The sequence below is a fragment of the Pterocles gutturalis genome, unplaced genomic scaffold (assembly GCF_000699245.1).
Source record: "Pterocles gutturalis isolate BGI_N339 unplaced genomic scaffold, ASM69924v1 scaffold12311, whole genome shotgun sequence".
Classification (NCBI taxonomy): Eukaryota; Metazoa; Chordata; class Aves; order Pterocliformes; family Pteroclidae; genus Pterocles; species Pterocles gutturalis.
The window spans coordinates 20,617-42,839 of record NW_010105574.1 but is presented as its reverse complement, the minus strand read 5'-3'; the positions used below and the strand labels follow the sequence as shown (position 1 = coordinate 42,839).

At 40.8% G+C, this 22,223-nt stretch overlaps 1 protein-coding gene across 1 annotated transcript in view; it reads right to left on the bottom strand.

The window, feature by feature from the left end:
- FAM65C (family with sequence similarity 65, member C) overlaps positions 1-21,918 on the bottom strand; it is a 30,598-nt gene extending 8,680 nt beyond the window's left edge. Inside the window, 13 exon segments of the mRNA XM_010087448.1 lie at positions 78-414; positions 416-642; positions 1,602-1,731; positions 8,671-8,816; positions 10,928-11,053; positions 11,727-11,770; positions 12,161-12,224; positions 12,799-12,948; positions 13,671-13,724; positions 13,855-13,878; positions 14,576-14,654; positions 17,764-17,910; positions 21,818-21,918. Of these exon segments, the coding sequence (XP_010085750.1) occupies positions 78-414; positions 416-642; positions 1,602-1,731; positions 8,671-8,816; positions 10,928-11,053; positions 11,727-11,770; positions 12,161-12,224; positions 12,799-12,948; positions 13,671-13,724; positions 13,855-13,878; positions 14,576-14,654; positions 17,764-17,910; positions 21,818-21,918 (1,629 nt within the window).
- Positions 21,919-22,223: the final 305 nt, after the last annotated feature.

Below are 22,223 nucleotides of genomic sequence, written 5' to 3'. Positions count from 1 at the left end.
AGGGTCATGGAACTTCTCCAGTCTTGGGAGTAACGGTGGAAGCTACACCATCTACCAAGAGTAACCCACTGCCTTACCTTTAATTTATCCCTCAGAGATGAAACCTGGTATTCCAATTTCTCCAGTTGGGGCTGCCCCACCTCATGTAATTTCAGCAGATTTAACACTTCTTCAAGAGTCTTATCAATTGACTTTGTAGGTCCATCTAGTTTTAGGTCATTTGCAGCATTCAAGCTTTTCTGACTGATGTCTTCTTGCTCTGTCAGATGGCGAATTCTGGTCTGGTTGAAAGAATCTCTACTACCTCTGTGACGATTCAGAAAACTAGATGGGTTATTTGGAAATCCATCCACACACGGAGTCTTCTTCAGGATATCTAGAGTTGTGTGATTTGGAAGAGGACGCTGTCGCTCTTTGAATAATCACTGATGGCAACGTCCTGTGGTCTAGAGCTGGAGTTGTATTTCTGGATTCTGTCCCCCTCTGATCCTCAGAGCTGAAGGAATCTGCCTCACTTGCCTCCGCATGAGGCTTACTCCTCCCATGTACGTCAAAATCACAGGCAGCCAAGTAGCTCAATATGCTGGGAGGCTGAGCTTCATCACTTACATCCCCTTGGTTCTGCCTCTGTTGCAAAACAGACTGCAGCAAACAGATGCATAAGTGAGCCCATACACAACTGAAAAGCATGAGATGCTTACTGCCTAAGACAGAGCTCTGTTTCCTGTTCTTGGAAACACACACCCAAACTGATCAAACCACCGGGCTCTTCTGCACCAGGGAGCCAGACCAGCATAGACTGGACAAAAGAAACTATTCAAACACAGTACTAAGAGCCTCCTGGAGGAACTAGGTGGAGCAGTAGTAACTGCGCTTTAGATCTTTCAGATGAAAGTCACCAAGACAGCTAAAATTTTTTTTCTGGAAAAAGAACCTGACAAGCAGCTTTCATGTCACACCAGCTCAGGACAGGATGTGAATGTTGTGGTTAGAAGATATGTTCATTTTTGAGAGTCCAACAAAAATAATAAACCTTTCTGAAGGAGACCATATATTCTGCTGCCTTCATGAGGCAATGCCAAACCTGATTAGACTTGATGTTAGGGGAACATATGTATGATGGCAGAATTAACAGGATCATACAAAACAACCATTAAAACAAAATCCTCTTGAATGAATGAGGAAGGGGACAGGGTTTTCTATTTCCCTCGGCTACACTCGGCAAAAAGTGGGGTTGAGGAGGAGAAAGGCTTGTTTCACGTAGTACCTCTAAGACGCCATTCTGCTCCACAGCTACCGAGACACATCAATTCCTAGTTTGATTCCCACTACAGACTATGAGAGCAGATGCCTGGACCCCTAGCATTCTGGCTGCCAAGAGGAATATTTGGCAGTTTTTTTTTTTCTTTTACAAAATCTAAAATGGAACTCAAAAGAATAGGAGCTAAAAGAAAAAAAATAACAAAGCCCCAAAATAAATTGCTATAGCCCTGGAGTGCAATGTTTTCACATTTCTGAGTGTGTTCTTCAATAGCCTTATCTAATAAAAAAATTGATTCCTAGGTCTTTGCATTGTATTTTGCTTTCCTCGGCATACTCACCAGGTAGTATTTCTCCCTGAAGCTGGGAGTATTTGGTGGGGTCCAATTGTATAACGAGCTCTTCCTACTACCCACAGAAAACTTGGCAGTGGCTCCAGGTGACAGAAACAGGTTCTCTGTGTCAAAGGGGCTGTGGCAGAAGACACAAAGGCCTAAGTGTCAGTAAGACCAGAAAGCACAGAAATGTTACGCAGCAGGAACAGCTGTTAGGATTTGAACTGTGACATTTAGTAAACAACACAGGGAATAAAAGGAAAGTGAGATGGCCTCTCTGACCAGTATCTTTGATTGCAGCAGCAGAGAAGGCTAAAAGGTTGTGTATTTTGCATGGAATTCTCAACAACCTTTAGAGAAAGACCTGTGCCACAATCTTTGGAAGAAGAGTCCAAGCAGCCCAAAGTCTGCAGTGCTCTGTCCCGCTGCAGTGTCCCACCACACCCCAGTGCTGGCTCGTACCGTGCAGGCTGCTTGCTGGTGGGACAGCCAGCGAGACACACACCACACCAGAGAGGAAGGAAATATAGCACATGGAATAAAGGAAAACTGTCATTAATTTCCCTCCTGCAGAGCACACACCACCTGGAAAAGACACTAAAAAAACGCTTCATTAACCTTCAAATATCAATAAACAACTCCTTGGGCTGGCAGAGGAAGCTTGTGCAGCGGTATATGGCAAGTTATGTGGTTCATACAGTCATGGATGAGCCTTGTTACAGCCCCAGAGGACACTGGCTATAGTCTACAAAAGCTTGACAAGCCCTGCTCTAAAGACTTCCCAATTACGTACTACATCACAGCCATCAATTTCCCAACTCCTTTGCAAAGCAGCCTAAGGAAACTTGGACAAACTGTTTCCCAAAATGCAACTCAGCTAACCAGGAGAGGGAAAACATATTTAAAGTTACATAAAGCAAGTTTGTTTTTTCTGCATGCTACTTTTGTTCCCTACTGATATGTAGGCATATCTTGTGGCACCAGAAGAAAGTTTGTTTTTCCACTTAAGCACTGGCATTTTGGAAAAAAAGTGAATTGCTTATAACAAATCTAATCTCATAGATTAGATTATATATATATGAATATAACGACCAAACAGTAGGATAAAGGCAGCTGCATTTAGCTGTACAATATAGAACCACTAGAAGTCTGAAAAGATCCAAACAATAATGAGAACTAATCAGTTACATGGAAATTAACTTTTGCTGTCTAGCAGAAGTTAAAAGGCAGCGCTCCAGTTCTCTCTAGCTTCTCACATTGCACAGAGATAATTCTCAGCAGCATCCTGCAGTGCAACACACCACTGCCTTCCTCAGCATGGAGGTAACACTGTGAGCTCACCTAATACAGGTTAATTGGCTAAATTAACCAGTGTCACCCAGCTGGGGTTCATCAAACAGGCCAGTTCTGCGGAGTCACATTAACAACCATCTGCACTGTCTCACTGTGCAAAAAATAAATCAGGTTTCTGACAGTAAGAGCCTTTTAGCCAGAGCCTGCTATGTTTACTGATGGAAGCAAATTGCTCCCATCCATGGCATTTCTTTAAGAAAATTCACAGGGATCTATTCCTCAGATTTTTCATTTTTAGCTTTTAATATAGCAATGCAGTAATGCAAAATGACACTTTAGAGGAAAGGGACAGGAATAACAAGCTAAATCCATTTTGCCTCTTTGACAATTACTGAAACCCTCTAACAAAATACAGCTACTCAGCTGCCCTCCAAACTGCCAGATAATGAGAGAGCAAAGCAAAGGGTGAAGGAAAGAATGAAGTCTGCTGTAAAGCATCTATTATCTCTTGATTATAAGCTCTTTGGCTATGAGCCATCATCTTGTTCCACATTTGTATAACAAACAAAACATCACACTGGGACAGATCTATGAGTCCCTCTCTCCAGCACCTTGACATTGACAGAAGCCAGTGGGGGATATGCAGGGGAAAAGCATAGGAGAAATGTCAAATATAGTAGGCTTTCCCCAGACACACACTCAAATTTGAGGCAATCCATAGCTCTGATCTGTCATGCACCAGACTTTGCAAGCAGACTATTGCCCTTAATTGTCACACACTTTTCCTTGGTTTGTCTAGTCACTTCCTGATACCGTTGACACAAGATCTCTGTATAGGTCAAAAGGATGCAGAAGTTTCATTATTTAACTTTAAATTGTGGAACAAGTACTTTGACTTAAGGCAGGTTCTGTACTGAGAGAAGCGGTGGCTCATCATTCCCTTTCCGCATTCCCACAGCGAACATCTATGTGGCTCTACAGTATTATCCATCAACACCTTTTCAAGACTGAGAAATTCTATTAAAAAACCGAAAGCAGCCCCACATCTCTGATCATCTTTGTTGTCCCCATTCTGTTTCTGTGCTGCCAAACATGCTAGCCCTTGGTTATGACTAATTACACTATTGGCATTAAACGCACAACCCCACAGTGCCATCGTTGTTAAGGCCAAGGTAAATGCAGCACGTAACTCTCTCAGCTTGCCTTAGCACCATTGCGGGACTTCAGTGTTCGGGTCCAAAACACACATGCCCAGCATGACCTTGAAGGGCTTCACAGTTCGTCAGAGCTCATGTTTCCTAGATTGAACCTCCCACAGCATCAGCAGCTTTGCATCTGCACGCATTCAGAAGTGCCTCAGCCTTGCCAGCACTGAGCAGGGATTCCCAGGGAGACATTATTTTGTCATAACCACCAAAGCTGCGGAGGGATGAAATACTTGTGATTTCTACCATTTTCCTCACCCTGCTCATTTTCCTGTCGGGTGTGTAAGGAGGACACTTCCTGGTTTATGTCCTCAGAGGAACACAAGAGATCAGGCAGAACAAACAAGAGCTGAACTCAATTCAGCCTCCAGCCCCAGAGGACCTGCATTCCTTTCTCCCACTGCCAGGACCGTGCCCTAATCATTCCCCTTCTTTACCGTTGTTCCACGTATTAAATACCACTGAACCAGAAGGGCTCTTGGTGGACAGACCTGTCTGAATCCCACTACTAAGCCTGTGAATCCAGACTTGCATTAATACAAAAAAACCCCAATTCTGGTCAACTGGATTGGACTCACTGTTAGTCATGAGATTTCTTTTTTTCCCCCCCCATTGAACACATGTGAAAATGCCCATGCAATTTTAACAGTGTGACTGTTGTTAGGTTTCTCTTACCCAGTAAAGCGTAATAAGCACCAGTTTCACGGTTAGTACAGCTTATCACAAGATTAAGCTATGGAACATCACTCCCATCAAAAGCACAGATGTGCACTGATGGACCACTGCCTAAAGATACCTGCATGAGTAACCACCTCTTCACCTAAGTTTTTATCTATAAGAGCAAGACTGTCAGTAGGTATGTATCTAAAATTAAAACCCCAGACTTTCCTTTTTTCTTTTTTCTCCCTTAGGTTTTTTTTTTTTTCTTCTTTTACTCCATGAACCCTTGTGAGCCAGGCCAGCACACACTCAAAGCAGGCAGAAATCACCAGAGTGGTTCCGGCTGGCTGGCACCCTCAGATCCCAGTACGGGGTGCTAACTGAAGTTCTGAACAGAGAACACAGGCTTTCTCTTTGTCCTTCATAGGAGAGACAGACAGAATTCAGACTGCTGCTTAGGTTGGCAAAAACCCAACATCTTCTGCCAAACTGGCCAACAAAGCTGTTCTGCAACAGGCTCAAGCACATTCACACTCCTCGTGGCATCATCTGTAAAAGACTTGAAGGAACTTTCATTAGAGCCCAGAAAACTAGTGGCCTGTTAAAGAAAATATACATTTGTAAGTGGAAGAGTGACCTACATTTGGGTTTCTCACAAAGCAAGTCTACATTGAAAGCTTGCCTCACAGGGAAGTTTGGGCAAATCAGCTGGATTTGTTTCATTATTCTTAAATCAAAGAAAAAAGCAGCTGTTATTTTGAGTGCTCGGTCTTTGAAAATAGAAAGACCCTGAGTTATCACTACACAACTTCTCTTTACTGTAAATAACTTCAGCAAACAGGCTATCAAAGAGGAGGAGCCTGCCAGTTCTGTGCAGAAGGGCTCTGGAAAATCCACTTGGTAGGACACCAACGCATTTCACAAAACTTAAGCAAAGACACACAGCCAGAGTTTTCTCATGCACTGAAAAATTCTGAGTGGGGATTACCTCCCAAAGAAACCCTGCTCCCAGCTCAGCTGTTGCCAACTCTAAAAGCCGGGTAATGGTTGTCCCAACTGCCACAGAAGTGCTCATCTTGCCAACTGAAAGCTGAACTCTGAGCTATGAGCTACTAGCAACAATAAAGCGTGAACATAATTTGAAATTTTTGTATTTTTCTAGAAAATGTTGTCACAAATATAATTTGCTTTGGAGAATTAGGCTGCTATCTGAGACACTGCAATATCCCAGAATAGGAAGGGGGTTTCCTCAGATGGTCCTTTTGGAAGAACAACTCAAGTGCATAATTATTTATGCAAGTTATCAACAGTGAGGAAAGACAAGCAAGTACATCCAGCGAAAGTAAATGAAGTGAATCTCTGTTAGATGTTGTTTGTGTGGGTTACCAAGGAGAGAGAAGTGATTCTTCCAGACTCCACTACAAATGTGCTATCTCTTGGTACAGCACTTCCCATATGAGGGCAAAACCAGACCTTATACCCAGTTCAACAAAGAAATTATGTCTCCTGCACTGCACAAGTAAAGCTTCTTACAATGTTAGGCTTGAAGTTAGGGAAAAAGAGACTTCCCTTATATGAAAAGCATCTCTGGAAGCAGAAGGTTCTGCCTCCACACCTTTCTGGTCTGAAACTGGGTTGAGAGCTTTTGATCATTTTAGATCCAGACTAAAGCCAATGCAAGTTTTGGTGGCGTATGTTTCTTGCAGGGTGAGAGATAACACATAAAGGCACCAGAATTTGCTGGGGATACATGAGCTGCTATATCCCTCTGTGCCTCTCTTCTCTCCTTCCTTCCCCGATACTAAAACATGTGAATGTCAAAACACCACAATATTTTAATTGGCCTTGATTTAAAAGGGCTGTCATTGTAGGAGATACTTTTACTTAAAAAAAAAAAATAATGCAACTTGCACTATCTCCACTCCACAGAGTTTTCAATAACTCTACTATGAACGTCTGTTTTCAGATTCAAATGGGACTACATACGCAACTAGGCATAAGTAAAAGGAAGTTTCATAGGGCACATAATGCAAGATCACAGCAAGCTTCTGGAACGAGGCTTTGTTACCCAACTAAGTAGTGGCTCAGCTTCTCAAATAAGAAGCAGAGGCCTCAAAAGCCTCAGAGCAGCTGCATCACCTCACCAAAACAAAACATACACTGATTCCCATTGTTACATCTCAGGAGGAAAAAGTGTCATAAACAGGTATGGGCAAAACTCTGCTGGGGGAGTTTATTTCTCATTGACTTAGAGCAATGTGTGTGTTTGAAAATAACTTTCAGATGCTGTTGCCAAGTCTCATGTTTCAGCCCAATTGCATGTACAAGTCAACAGCAAATTTCAAGAACCACAGCATACACAAAAGACATTCAGAAAATAGTATGTTAAGCAGTAAAGCTTTTCTTTCCCCAGCTCCAGAAATGCAACCTGAAAACTGTTTATCAACACTTGAACAGGAATTGCAACAAAAAAACCTTTGTGGCATTTCTCCTGTTGGTGGCTTAAAAGACTACGACAAAGCTTAAGTCAAACAGTGCTTCCAAAGGTAATTAAAAGTAGGAAAAAAAGGTATCAAGACCTGAAAAAAATCAAGTTTGATTGTAAAATACATTTGGTTACTTTATCCTAAGGGCAGGGAAACATTTCTCTTACTGAAAGACCTCTTTGGCTCTTGGGCACATTTGTCTGACCACATATTCAACACATACAGGGTTTTTTTTTTATTTTGGGTAACTTTTAAGAAAACAAGAAACCAGCATGGCCAGGAGAAGGCCGAGTCATAGGCAAGTCTGGTCTGCAAGGCATAGCTCCCTGCCCTTCCTAACCTAAACACTTCGGTTTCTGCTTTTCCTTGCCTAGATCGTCACAAAGTGGCCTTTCAAGAAGGTTCTTATCATGGAGGTGTGTTCAAATGCCTCTTTGCCATGTTGAGTTGGGAAGAACTGAGCACTGCGGTAAGCCATATACAAAACTACAAGTGTAGAGTGTTGTTTAATTGGGCACTTCCTTAAGACAACTAGATTTAACCCCTCTAACTCCAGTAAATGGTTAAGTTTGATTTGTTGCAGACAAGACTCTCAGTATGGACTGACAGTCCCGTCAAGCAGAAATAACAGCACTGCTTCAAAAATCTATGGTCTAGAGTGAGGAAGAAGTTCCAGCACAGCATCCACAAAAGTGAGAATTTGCTTTTAATAACATCAGCAATTCACTACAAAAATCAATTTACAAATTTAAATTATAAAATAATGTAACAAGTCACAGGCACAATGAAAATACTCAACTATTTTAAAAGTGCATCTGTAACCAAGCTTCCCTGTAGTGCACAAAGAGTGTATATATATATCAATAACTGTAATGATAGTGCAAATATGAAGGTGCTAAGTCTTGGGGAAAGCTTCATTTTTAACAACTTCTGGCCTGGAAATAGTGATTGTCCTAAAATTTCAACTATATATTTTTCATTGTGCCTAGAAGCTACTATACTTAGTTTCATTTTATCTTTAAGATGATTGTTCATGTTTTATAGAGGTACGTACATTGCTTGGAGCTAGACTTGAACACTCATTCTAAAGAGCAGTAAGCTAAGTCAAAGCCTACTAGTCAGCTGATGTGGCTAGCCATGGCTCTGGGAACATCAACACAAAGAACTGCAGGGTCACAGAAATCGCTTCTGTCCCTTTCCCCGTCCCCTTCCTGAGGACCGGTCCCACAGAGTCAGAGAGGAGGCAAAGAAGCGGGGGTTGCTGTGAGGAAGCATGTGGCTGCTATCTATCCTGCACCTGCTCTGCAAACAGAAAGAGGACTCTGATGTTGAATACTACTAAGTGACATACTTAGGAGCCTTTTTTTTCTTTTTTTTTTTTTCTTTTTCAAATGTTTAGCTCCAGCTTTTTTCATTTGAAGCTGTACTTACTTCCAGAGGACCTCCAGCTGTAGCTTGATGGTGCCGAGTTCAGTTATATCCACAATGATTGCCTGAGGCTTGGTTGTAAAGAAGTTTATGCTGTCGCATGTCACAACACCAACTAGAATAGTGGCCAGTCCTCGCAGCTCTGTCACCTACAGGGACAGACAAACATATCCATTTTCATCTTTCCAGACAATCCCAAGTCATGTGCATGGAAAGGAGAACACTCCAGGCTTGGACCTGCTCTGAGGCCCACAGGAAACTTAAAACCTTGCTACACAAATCTGGGCTCTCTTGTGAGGCAACATCCCCACAAGGAGTATGTCACAGATGGCTGGCAAAGAGGAAAGGAGCTCTATGAGCTGGGGAGAGACAGCTGTACAGCACTTCTGACAATAGAATTTGGTACACTATGTTCTTAAGAAAAATTAGTCTGAAATTTGAAAATTCTAGCTCTGATATACGTAAAAGTAGCTGTCATTTATAGTACAGAGTCTAGCTCGTCTACATATTAGAACAACACTACCATAAAAATGTATGTGTCTACCTACACTAGACTATTTCAGCTCTCAGTTGCCTACAGGATCTGGAAGCACAACTGTCTGTATCCACTGTGACCTTGCTAACTGTCCTGAGCTCAGCTGTGGACCAAAATTGGACCTTTTAAGTGTCAGTTCTTTCTTCTAGCACTGCAGGTGTCTCCAAGTTTGTTACCAATACTGTTATAGGACTGCATTTTTCCCAGGCTAGCACTTTGCTTCTTCAACTACTTAAAAGAAAAAAATCTAGTCGAACACTTGCTATAAAAAACATACTTCCAACTGATGATCAAATTATTCTAGAAGTGCATAAAGCATCAGGCACAGCACAGAATTTTAGCACAAGTGCCTAAAGACCACTTTGGGAATTAGTTCCATGCCCACATCTCCTTTAAGAGCTAGCAAAAGTTATGTTGCTAGGCTCCTCTTGGAGCACTCTTTGGCACTTCTCAAATATTTTTTTTTTTAAATCTGCTATGCATTTGTACTGGGCAAAGATTATTAAGTACAAAGTGGTAAGAGCAGGAGGGTGTGGAGAACTTTCATAAGCTGACAAAAAGAGTAAAGCTATCATTGTCACACAAAGTAATAGAAGTTTTTACAACTCTTATGGGAAAACAGGGATCTGAATTAGCCTCTCACCTGATCTTCATTGTGCAGTGGCAGCACAGAAACGTGTTATAAGCGCATTTCCAAAGACTGTGCTGGCAAGATGCCAAAGAGTCTCTCCTATGTAACTCAGTTCTTGCTGCCAGATAGGAGGGGAACATTGCAATAGCTGCTTTAACACAGCTGCCAAAACTTGAAACCCTGCACTGGCACAGTTTCCTCATAGAATAGGATCCAGCACAGCCTTCGATCTCAGCTCCTTTTGGGTTGACAGGAGTCATGCTGCAGAGTCCAGCCCACAAAAGCTGCCAGACTACAGTGGAAATGCTGTTTAAGGATTAACTCCACCTCCTAGGTAAGTGCCAAAACCAGTGCCACTGGCAGCTGCACAAGGGTCTATGAAAACCACAAGCTTCCCCCGAGGGAAGCAATGTGTCATCTACGTGTCACAGGCCACTAGCACTGGTCTCTTACTGTTAAAGATAAACCTCTTCTGAGGCACTTCAATAAGTGTCAGAACACTAAATAAAGATATAAAGTACAGACAGTTTGTACTAGTGTATAAATGCCATTGGTTCTTCGCAGATACAGAGCACCTCTGGAGTAAAACATGAGGAAAGAATCTGCAGCGCGCTCAGCAAAAGGGACATTTGAACTACACATTCTAAACATACACATCTGCAACGATACATTTTCCATATAAATATTTCTCATTTTCGATAGAGAGCAGAACTCCAGGTACTTAATATTCCACATGGGTGATATAAATAATATATACAAATACATCTTTTTGTGTCTGCATCTAGACTTCACCCTAGAAAATCTCAGATATTGATCTAGGACTTTTTTTTTTATAAAAAAACCAGCCACATATACCAGACTCCAGAACACGGGAAAGCAGATGCCCTAATACAGTTACAAGTGCCAAGAGCAAAGGAAAAACAGAAGTAGATGTCTGTTCAGTAGGCAGAATATTGATGAACCACGATTTCTACATGGCTAGGAAAATAAAACGGCTCCAGCATTTTGACAAACGGTTGGTAGCCTAACAGGTAAGCAGTATGTCAGAAGTTCTGTTAACCCACTGATTCCAATCCAACCATTATACACCACACCTTGATTTCAAACTTCTCATGGAGATTGGGTATAAAAATCTTTTCTTCCTCATCCCATGTTTGGCTGTCATCAGTCTCAATCTTGCCTTTCAACCTCCATTTTTGGCGCCCCAGTCGCACAAACACCTAGAAACCAAGACGACAAAAGGATATTGGGTCAACGTGTCCCAGAACATCCCTTTCAGTCCCATAGGCCTCACACTGCTCCAGTACCGCAGAGGCAAAGCCACTCCTTTGATCACTATACATTTAGACTTGGATAAAGCTAGAAGATTGGAGGCAGGAATTCAGGTTGCAGGTTTTAACACCTTCACTCAGTGCCAGATGACACGTCCCACCTCTTTCAGAAGAGCTGCAAAGCTACGTTGCATAGCAAGTGTAGCAGGACTGAAATACAAGGCACCCTGGAATTCATTTGGAACTGTTACAAGTAGTTCAGCTCAGTAAGATACTAAGATGCATTCAAATCATGCCAAGGGCAATCTTCCAAGAAACGGGCAGCAACTTTAACTTGATTCCAGGGCAACTTCGAAAACAAAGACCTGACATGCTGGTTCTGATAGACACTGCCATCTTTTAAACCCTCCCATAACACTTGAATCACATCCTTCCTTCTTCAGTCTCAAAGGGCAGTGTAACTAGTGAAGGGGCCAAAGCACTGGTCTCATCAGAGCAGTGCACAGTTTTATCAGTCTGTTTCCTGCTCGCCTTCTACATGTTGCACCCTTGCTCTCCTGTTCCTCTTCTGCAAACTCCCAGCAGTAAAATAAAGGACAAAATGAATCACTGCATACTGCACCTCATACTGGTCCCCTGGGCAGAGACGTGCAAAGCCCACCAGCCCTGAAAAGAGAAGGAAAACTCTTAATACTCATAGAATTTTACAATGTCCTCCAAAGCCTCAGCTTGCAATGAATAAAGGGACTATCTGGCTAACACCCCCTGTGCAGAAGCTAGGCCATCAGCCCAGAACACTCTTAGAAGAACAAACTTTAATTGACCTGAGGAAAGAAAGCTTGTCAGCTTTTGTACTCAAATATAAAATACCATTGCAGACCTGGTTTTATAGCACGGAAGCAAACAGAAGTTTGACAAAATTCTGTTCAGGGTCTCATCCAGAAAGCCAGTGGAAACAACTGACATTGGATAAATGGACTTGCTGTGGATCAGACTGATACACAGGAAACCCAAAATCAATTGATGAGTCTTGAAGGAAATAAAAAAGCAACTTACCTTTCATCTTCAAGTGAAACTCTCCCAAATGGACCTCCAATGCCCCTTCTATAAAGCACATGTCCTAGAAGAAAGACTGAACGGTCACTATGACTGAGAAGCAGCACAGAGTAGCTACCTTCCCATACACGCCATTTTCTTTAAAGGACTTTAGCTTTTTTTTTTAAAAAAGGACACAGACTTACATTTTCACTAATGGAGGCTGATACAGAGTCCACTCATACTACTTTTAAGATAGAAAAACGTGATGCCTCTCCACAGAATAGTGGAACTGCATGAGCAGTTCACTATCAGTTACCTTCCACTGCTTGTTTTATAAAAATAGCATAGCTTATTCATTATTCAATTCTCATCCCATTACTTCCAGTGGAAATCATAATGGACCCCTGTATTAAAGCAGAAATTCAAACGATTTTTCACTTGTCTTTATGAACGCATGAAGCCAAGTTAAGTGAGGGCAAAAGAGGGGCACAGAATTCAACAGCTTTGCCTGCAGGGTATTTATCTCACATACTTTGGTTCACATTACGTACCTGTATTTTGTTTACATGTTAAGTTTTTAACCCACACCATTAAAAAAAGCCAGCAGCAAGCCCTGGTACCATTTTTGCTTTTGTTACATGTCTAATATTTCCTACCTCTGTGCACTCCTGGAAGTTCTTGTAAAGCTCCACTAGGCTCTCTCTGGAGGCTTTGGTGGAAGGAGACAAGGAAAAGGCATGTTTCATATTAGTGGCCCCATCTCGTAGTCTGCACTGGATACAGTAAGCTTCATAGAGTTCTTCTACCTTTAACATTTAGGAGGCAGGGGAAGAATGAACAAGAATTACCCTGGCATAGTTTTAATAAGTTCTGGAAAGGAACATCAGCAGTCTTTCCTGGCAAAAAACCCAACTAAATCCCACGACCACAGTATTGGAGAATGCTGCAACCCCTGCATTTTACAGACTGATCAGAGTACAACAGTTTGTAAACATTCCTGCAAAAAAGCATGGGATATTGAGAAACAATTTCCTCTGCTATTATCAGACTAGAAGACAAGGAGTAGGGTAACACTTTCTACAGGGAAAAGTTACTTGGGGAACAGGAAACTGATTCCCTCAATACAGATTAAAACACCTACACCTTTAGCTAAGTCAGAGGAGAGATTTGATGCCTTTGGAAGCAGGTGGCAGCCAGCAGACACGCACTCTACAGAACTGCCCCTTGGGTCCCTTGTGGGAAGCAGTGGGGAGAACATGTAAGCCTTCCCACAGCAGCACTTCCGAAGAAACTGTCAGAGCATGCAAACTGGTTTCACAGGCAAACTCAGGTTGGGTTGTGTCCAACATTCAGCCTGAATTCAAGACAATAAATAAAAGTCCCCTCCTTCTGTAAAAAGAGCAGTTACAGCTTTCAGAAAGTACCCACTATTATTCCCCTTCAGATGAATTATAATCAAATTATTTTCTATTTAGTTTGCTTATATAGCAATGTAAGCCTTACATATACAAGAGATAAAACATGTTACCTTGCTTATGTGAAACTCCAGTTTTCTGATGTATCTCTCCACAGAGCGGATTTGCTTTTGAAGAGAGGAAAGAGGCAGGGGGACTTGAGAAATTATTTCTTAAACATGCCTTTAAGTAACACAGGAGACACATCATCCATTTTTCTCTATTTGCAACATTTCATCTTATCCTCACAAGTCTTACCTTATCCAGGTCATAGTAGAAAGCCTGAAAGAGAGATAGCACAGGCTGAACAGGAGAGCATTTATATTTATACATATTAACAATACTTTAATTTTTACTGCAAGACTCACTATGCATATCTAAGTTACACTGAAGTAACTTCATCGGTTGGTTTGTTTGCAGAGATGCTTGAAATGAGACAGTAAGAGTCTCACCACCAGCTCTATCAAGGACTTGGACATTGGTCACAGTATGTGGGACTTTCCATTTTTTTTTACTCTAGCTATTATTTCCCAAACAAAAGGCAAAGTTGGATCTGTGAGCTGTCTTTACATTAGCACTGTTGCTGAAAGCACTTCTAGGGAGTTGTGAACATGACAGAATGCGAGTTACAAGGACACATTCACCAACTATGGAAAACAAAGCCCAATCTTTATCACCATTTCTGTCTGTACAGAGTCAGGTACAAACACTGATCACTAAACAGACACAAAGAGATACCATCACAGTAAAGGAACATGATCTGAAGGACACTGCTGGATACTGAAAATGAGAAATCCCAAGTTTAATTCTCACATCTAGAGCTAACTTGCTTGGTAAATTTCTGATTGTGATGCCTTGCTGGACCTCACCTCGGTGCTTTAACTGGAAAACCTCTGGGAGTCCCAGATGTGAGAGAGGATCTACTTTTGTGACTTTATTTTTAAAGTCACTTAAGTATTTAACATTAAAAGCATCTTACCAATCTGGAGTTCCTTTTTGTGTCTTTGTGTCGACCAGAGAGATAATCCAGTTCAGCCTGATGTGCTTCCAAGTATTCACTGGAGAGGAAGAAAACTCAACATTATTCTGGTGCACTCATTATAACACCTCCACAAATAATTTTTCAGCACAATGTTACAAAACAACTTCCTTCTCTAGAAGACTTCTCTTGTTTTACTCTCTAGAGATGCAAATTGCTATATAGGGAAACATGGGACAACAGATGAGAAAGAATGGTTTCCATATACAAATATTTGTCCTAAATGCAAAGTCACTGCTTGAGGAACGTGCACACAACGAGTGCCAGGAGATGCTGGTTACTATTGCCTAACATTTAAAGATGCTGTACATTAGGAATCCTCCTGAATCCTTTTTACTCCTCCAAGATGTGGAATGCTGCAATGCAATTCAAGGCCACCACTGCTGCATAAGGTATATATACATGTACACACTGCACTCAGACATTCACTATTTCTTGTTTCCCTTCATCTAAAACAGATCATTCAAGTGAAAGATAGACTTTATTGAGAATGTGAGGCAAAACGAAACAAGACAGTAGAGCTATAAGTACCACTGAAGGCAAGAGGAAAAGAGGGATGTAGGAGGAGAACAGCAAGTTCTAACACACGCATAACCCAGCTCACTGATCTCCTTTTCCAATTTCTCTATTCCTCTTTGGCCTTCTGGAACCTTTCATGGAAGGTTACAGATTTACTCCTCCACCTGTAACATAGGGCACGTGTCATTGTGTTTTAGCAAACACAGTCAAATACCACCTTTTAGTATGCTAGACAATTTCCTAATGTAACCATTACTTTTTCCTGGAATGGGAACTATTTTTCAAGGTGTGAAGCACTTGGTGCCGGTTGGCTTCTATACAGTTGCTTGCATGAAAAGGTTGTCCCTTGGGAGTTGCCACAGGTAGTTTTTTCTACCAGCTTTGCTTTTAATACAGAGCAGACCTAGGTAACTTTCTCCCCTTAGGCTTAAAAGGGAACAAGAGTTGCCTGGTAAATACTGTAAGACAACAGTCTCTGAGCAGTCAAAATAATTTCATTTTAGACAGCTGCTCTTTTTCCCATTTGCTTTGATGTATTTCATTTTCTTACTGTTACAAAACCAGTTTCCCCAAGACACCCCGTGGCTCCAGCATTCAGCTTTCTGCTCTTTACACTTGCCTATTAACAGCTCAGTGCAGAAGTAGCCAAGGCTGGTAGCAGAAAAGAGTTCACCTTCCTTTTAGAAGAGCTGCATTGCTTTGAGACTTAAGCATGTTGGAATTGCTAGCTTGATGGAATGGCACCCAGATGGTTAACAGAATAAAGAGATATTTGCTACAGCTATAAAGAAACAGGCACATAAAATATGTTCCTTACTAAAAATTCAAGTCACTCCAGCACAAGTGGACTTAGTCTGCATCTACTTAAAATTTGGACCTTGCATTGCTATTTGATACAGTTGTTTTCTGTAGGTTACTTTAGTCAATTAGTTAGCTACTCAGTTTTGGCAGGAGTCTGATCATATGGCATTCTCTGCAGAACTGGGAACAAATTCTGACCCACTTTACGGTTTCTCCTCCCTAAACTCTGATAAATTCTCAACTCTGCAAAAACATGTGGTTTCACTATTTGTTTTAAATCAAAATCCACTAATAACACATTGACTGATATTTTTTAGGGCTAAGAATTTATAGTCTTTTATTGGAATAAAAAAATGACACATCTGAGTTAACAATGTATTATTACAGTGTGTTTAATGTTCTTTGTTTAAGAAAACAAACTATGGTCAGAATTAATACAGTAGCAAAATTCTGAGGACAGCAGCAACATACATGAAGGAACCGTCAGTAGGATGCCAGCAGAAAGAGCTGCAGGGTTTACAAACCCAAGAAAAGGTATTCTATATACTGGTAGTAGCTTCAGGGTGTAAATGAAGTTCCAACAATATTAGACTAGACCCCTCAACATTAACTGCATCAATTTAAGGTGTGTATTTTTATATAATGAGATTTGAGAACTTGGTTAAAGGTTGCTACCTCTCAGATCTGTTTCTACCACTGATAGAGGCAAACAGCACTTACCACCACTCCCTTTCTGGTCTATAAGGCCAAGAAAGCAAGCTCATCCACGTTTTAGTTGCCATTTCAGCACTGAATAACATCAGTGTTTCTATGAGGTAACCAACAGCCTCCTCAAAGCCAGAATACCCTAAATTCAGATTGCCAGCCCATCCTTTGATCTCTGTTATGTCTGCTGCATACACCCCACATGTGCCAAACAGAGACAACAGACAAAATTGGTCTTCAGCCTTTTCACTCAAGTCTATACTAATGCAACACTGACTGTGCAGCAACCATTACAAAGACTCCGAAATAGCACTACATGTAAAGCAAGATAATGTTATTTACATTGCCACAAGGAGATGGAGTTGTACTACAGCTCCATTTCATCACCTCAAGTGAGCTGAAGTTTTCAGGTGGGTCTGCTTAGACGAGCAGCTCTGCCCTTATAATGAGCCACCCAGAGATGAAAGAGAGCACTTGAACTCCAGAATTTAATTCTGTTAAAAGAAAAAAAACACCTACCCACAAAAAAAACCTCCCAGTAGAATATCTCTTTAAGTGTTTTCTAATTAGCTTAGCGAGAATAGAAATGGTTTATGAAGCAGCCTCCCCACTGTGTCCTTGCAGGGCACACCCTCGCTTTCAGACTAGTTTTAAGTCAGCTTTTTGACTCAAAGCAAAGTCACACAGCTCCCTCTCCAGAAACTTTCTGCCAATCACCCCCAGGTCTTGCTGTCCAATCCCTATCCAAGTCTCTGCTTGATCTGCAGGCTTCCTGCCTGCCACCCTGCATGCTTCAAAAGCCTCTTTTCCTCCAGAGAGCTCAGTTGCTCCCTAAGAGGGGCAGAATCTCCCCAGAGAATTCTACCTGTCACTGACCTTTCAGAGAAGTGTAACAAACTAGGAACAAACAAAAACATCAGAGCACTTTGTTTGCAAGCAGGCTGTCTGAGAGTGAATGAAACTTGTTTCACAAGGTCCCAAGCCAGTATCTGGGAAAGTAACTACATATATTAGAGATGCCAGATGGAGACAGAGAACAGTGATACACAGACTTAAGCAGCATGACTAGGAAAGGCAAATTACAATATTTTTAAAGTCCTTACTTAAGTCCTTTCTTCAAAGCTTCAAAAATTTTCTTCACCTGCAGCGGCTTTGGATCCCAGATGACTGCCCCCTTCTGCAGGGAATTATAAGCCTTGGGGGATTTCAGGGACATTCTTGATCTCACTGAACTTCTGCTGAGAGACTTTCTGCAGAGACAGAAAAGAAATATGGAAAATATGCAAACCCCATCACCTGGGAGAAAAGTGATACCTAAGCCACAATTCTTCCAGGCTACAAGTTACATTCCCAATTCCATACGTGTTTACTCAAAAGAGGAACACTCCTGGACATCCTGAGAATACTTTCACAGATAACATTAGGAAGTTAAGGGTCAGCCCTAAATACCTAGAGCAGAAAAGCTACAAGTCTTTTGTGACTTCAACAATACTAATTCCAATAAGAAACACCTCCTTCTCCAAGCTTGATGCAGACTCTGAGAAGCCTAGCAGTTCTCTTTTATCTTTTTCAAATAAAGAAAAATTGTGCAGGTCCCCATTTCTTTGGGAAGGTAGGGGAGGCACTAAGCAAGAAAAATAAAAGCTCATTTTTATAACAAGTCAATGTTCATATTGCTAGCAATTGTCTTAACAGACACACACGGCAGCTTGCTAAGGCCCTGCCTCCGTGTGTACGTTCACACCAGTTATTGGGTAACTACAGAACTAAAGTAAGCCACACTACAGGACAAGGACATTCCCATTCTGACTCCCACCTGCAATCCAGGAAAATGAGGCAACAAACTTTTGATCTCCTTAAGGTCTAGCCAATAAAGCTAACATAAAAAGCCTTTAGAAATAGCTACTTCTCTGCCTGCATTCACCATCCATTTAAATGATCACTTAGAGTAGAGCTGCACCACATTTCAGAAAAGCCAATTACCAAGCCCCAGACTGCATATAAGATACAATTATCAGGCTGTTTTTTCAGTGTCTAACATCTCACTTACTTTTAAAAGCAAGTGCAAAACCAAAATTAAATATTGTTTCTAACAGAAGTCCCCCACACAGCATTTTTCTCTACTAACCTAAAGAGAACACCCCAAGCCATTAGTTGCACATATCTACAACATTTAAACCAGAAAACAAGCTCTCTGCAAATGGTTCTTTCACATTATCAGACTCCCAGCTGGCTTACCTCTAGCTATATACTTCTCTAAGTCTTGGTTATTTTTATATAGTTTTGTTAATACTCCCTGTAGGTCAAGCCTCTGAAATAACATTATCTAAAGAAGTTTCCCATTCCACCAAATCCTGCCAAGCCAACTAGTTGCTCTCAGAGAAGCTTTCTACCTTCTCTATACTCTCTATCCCAAATTCAGCTCACCTGGAGAAATGATGAACTTCAACAGGCTTAGCCACCGGCTGTTTTAAGTTCTAGGCATGTGACTGAAGGCCTAAGAAGATTATTGAGCTTGGTGATTAAATCCTAGGCCCAGCACACCTGAGAGCTGTCCACAGTCCTATTATAGAAACCCTCAACTACTTTAACTATCCTGGTGCTAAATCTCCACTTAACTCCATTTTTTAACATATAATCTGCAAAAAATCTGATCAAATTAGGTGTTGACAATCTTTACAGGATATTTAATTTCTTCAACCCAATTGTTATCTTAGTTTTTTGTGATGGGTTAATTAATTAACATATTAATTAACCAGGCCATTTGGAGCTCAGGTTACCTATAATGAGGAACATAACTGTTAAATTAGAAACTTATGTTAATATTGTTTTCTTTTGTAAGACAATGAATCTTTGAGTATTACATGCAAAGTGAGAGGGTTTCATCAGAATAATTCTGGAAAGGACACTCTAGCCAATAACAGCAGTTGAAAGAGTCTCCTAGAAGGATCATCACTTAAAATTCTTTAATGCTAAGAAGGAAATAGTATCTGGTTCTATGCAGAAGATATAAGATGATTTTATCTTTCATAATTAAAAAGCCCAAATTACTCCTGGGATTTGTTTATTTTTGGAAAGGAAAGGCCTTTGATATTTATCTTCAGCGTTCTGGACTCTAAATCCTAAATTCAGGAAATCATTTCCCTTCAGTTAAAGTATAGCATCTAAGCACCGCATTCGGATAGGTTGGGATTTAGAACTCACCACTTGCCTTAGTCTCTCCTACTGACTGATGCAGCCCATATGTACTCAGTGCACTGGTGTTAAGAATCCCATTTTCATACACTTCAAAGAACAGTTAAGTGGCTGACATGGGCTTTTGGGGGCAGTAGCTAAAAGATAGATGCTATGTTGCTGCTTTCTCTTGTGAACTTCATAATTTAAGTATCAGATTTCCCGTTTTATAGATAACAGTAATAACATTTACTTCCGTGGAGACCATTGTGAGGAAAAATGATATAGTGTGTCTGCCTGAGAGCCTCAAAAGGAAGTTGCTAAAGAAATGCAAAAGTATATTTAGCGTCTGCTTAAGAATCTCCATGTGGACCTGATTTGTGTGTCATCCTTTGGACTGACCTTGCATAGGGCCCCTGCACTCTCCTGCTGTGTTTTGCAACAGTGCCTGAGGGAGAGATAAGTTAGGAAAAGGTGATTAAAAAATTTCTGCACCATGCTGGGGAAGGCTCTCGGGTGTTCACTGGGCTGTGACTGAGTATCTAGTACACAAATTTTCCTTATTACAGTGATTCGTGAACAAAACTGTCTGTCTAAACACTTAATGAAAAGCAACATCATAAAAAATGCATCAAGAGATGTATTTGGTTAAAAAGAACTTTGCAGCTAAAAATAACAGAATAACCTTAAGGGATATATGAACTCTTCTGTTTGGAGCATTCTTACCCTGCTGGACAGTGCCTTTGTTGGAGAAACAGCTGTTCATTGTTTTTCCTGGTAGATCCTTTCCCTGCTAGAACTCCCACTATGTACTCAAGCTCAAGTCTGTTTATATAATTTATTGACAGTGTTTTTCTCAAGATCTTAGTGATCGGTGTGATTTTAGATGTCTGACCTTTGCTAGGTGTAATAATATTTTTCACTTCCACAACAAATTAATATATTCAAATGTGAAGACTTCTTGATTACACCACAATCATGCTGGAATTTCTTTTTTGCTCATACTTTACCATGCTGGGTTTAACTGAAAGGTTAATTCAGTCATTTGGTTCTTTTAAAAGATATTTTATGACCTGAGTCAGGTAATTTACTGATATACAATAGGATTTTTTGAGTATAATACTTTTGCAGACATACTTTCCAACACTTCTATATGATACTGCTAAATTATTCACATTGTTATTATTCTAGCACACATTGTCAGAGATTATATTAATTTTCCATTTATATATCATATCTTCTAAAAGCACTCGACAGGCTATACAGGGATCACTAAATTCAGAAAATGAACAAGAGGACTTCTAGTGGAAAACCTGCACAGTTATCTATGTAGAGCAATACGACACAACAATATATGATAAAAAGGGAAAATAGTGCAGGATGGTTCAGCAACTATGGAGCTCAACTGAAGATGGGACTGCAACCTTGGCTATACTACAGACCTGTTACTGGTAGCAGCAAATTTGGAGTTGCCTTCTTGGCCTGTTTGTATTCCTCCCTTCCTCTCATTTGTGGCATTGCCAGAAACCAGCCCTTCCTCTCATGTAATGCTGCTCTGCTTAAATAACTCCAGGAGAACTGGAGTTGGGTTCAGTTACATATTTTGCCAGGATTCACCACTAACATTCCCATCTTTTTAATTACCTTAACTATTGAGAAGGTTTTAGTCAGAAAACATCAGTTACTACTCGGCTGCTAGCAGGAAGGATCGCAGCCCTTCATTTTTCTAAAAGAAATGGACACTATTAACAGTCTGATACATAACCTCTGAAATCTAGCCACCTCTGAAGTACACCATGTACAGTAGTAAGATAGTATGAAGTATAGCTATTTATCAGTGAACGATGACAACACTCAATAGTTTTAAGATAAAAATTAAGGAACAGCTTCTACATATAGATGCCTCAGGTTAAAAAAATACATTCACAGTACCTAAAGTCTGTTGCCCAAACAATCAGGTGCTTTTCTTTTTGTGTTACTTACGCTAATTTTCTGCTTTGCACAGTGCTGAATCCAGTGAAGGAACAACTCCTGCTGATACCACCCCCATCACCAGGAGAGATAAATGTGAGTTTGACCGACATGATTGCCAGTCAGTAAGTCTATCAGCTTCTGAAATAAACAGAAAAACAGATGAGTCAAAACGTTCTTGGCAGTTCGGGTTTAGACTTGTGCTGCTGCAAGCGCTGAGCTGTATGGAAGCGGAAAGTCAGAACAACAGACAGTAGACTAAATAGAAAAAAAAGACTTGTCTGCTATACACATTTCCTCTGTTGCCATCCGCAATACAATTAATAAGGGACTGAATAGTCTAAAATGAAATCTCTCATGCCCTCTTCAATTTCTGATTGATTTTACAAACTCACTATGTAAAAGCCAGAATAGCCTC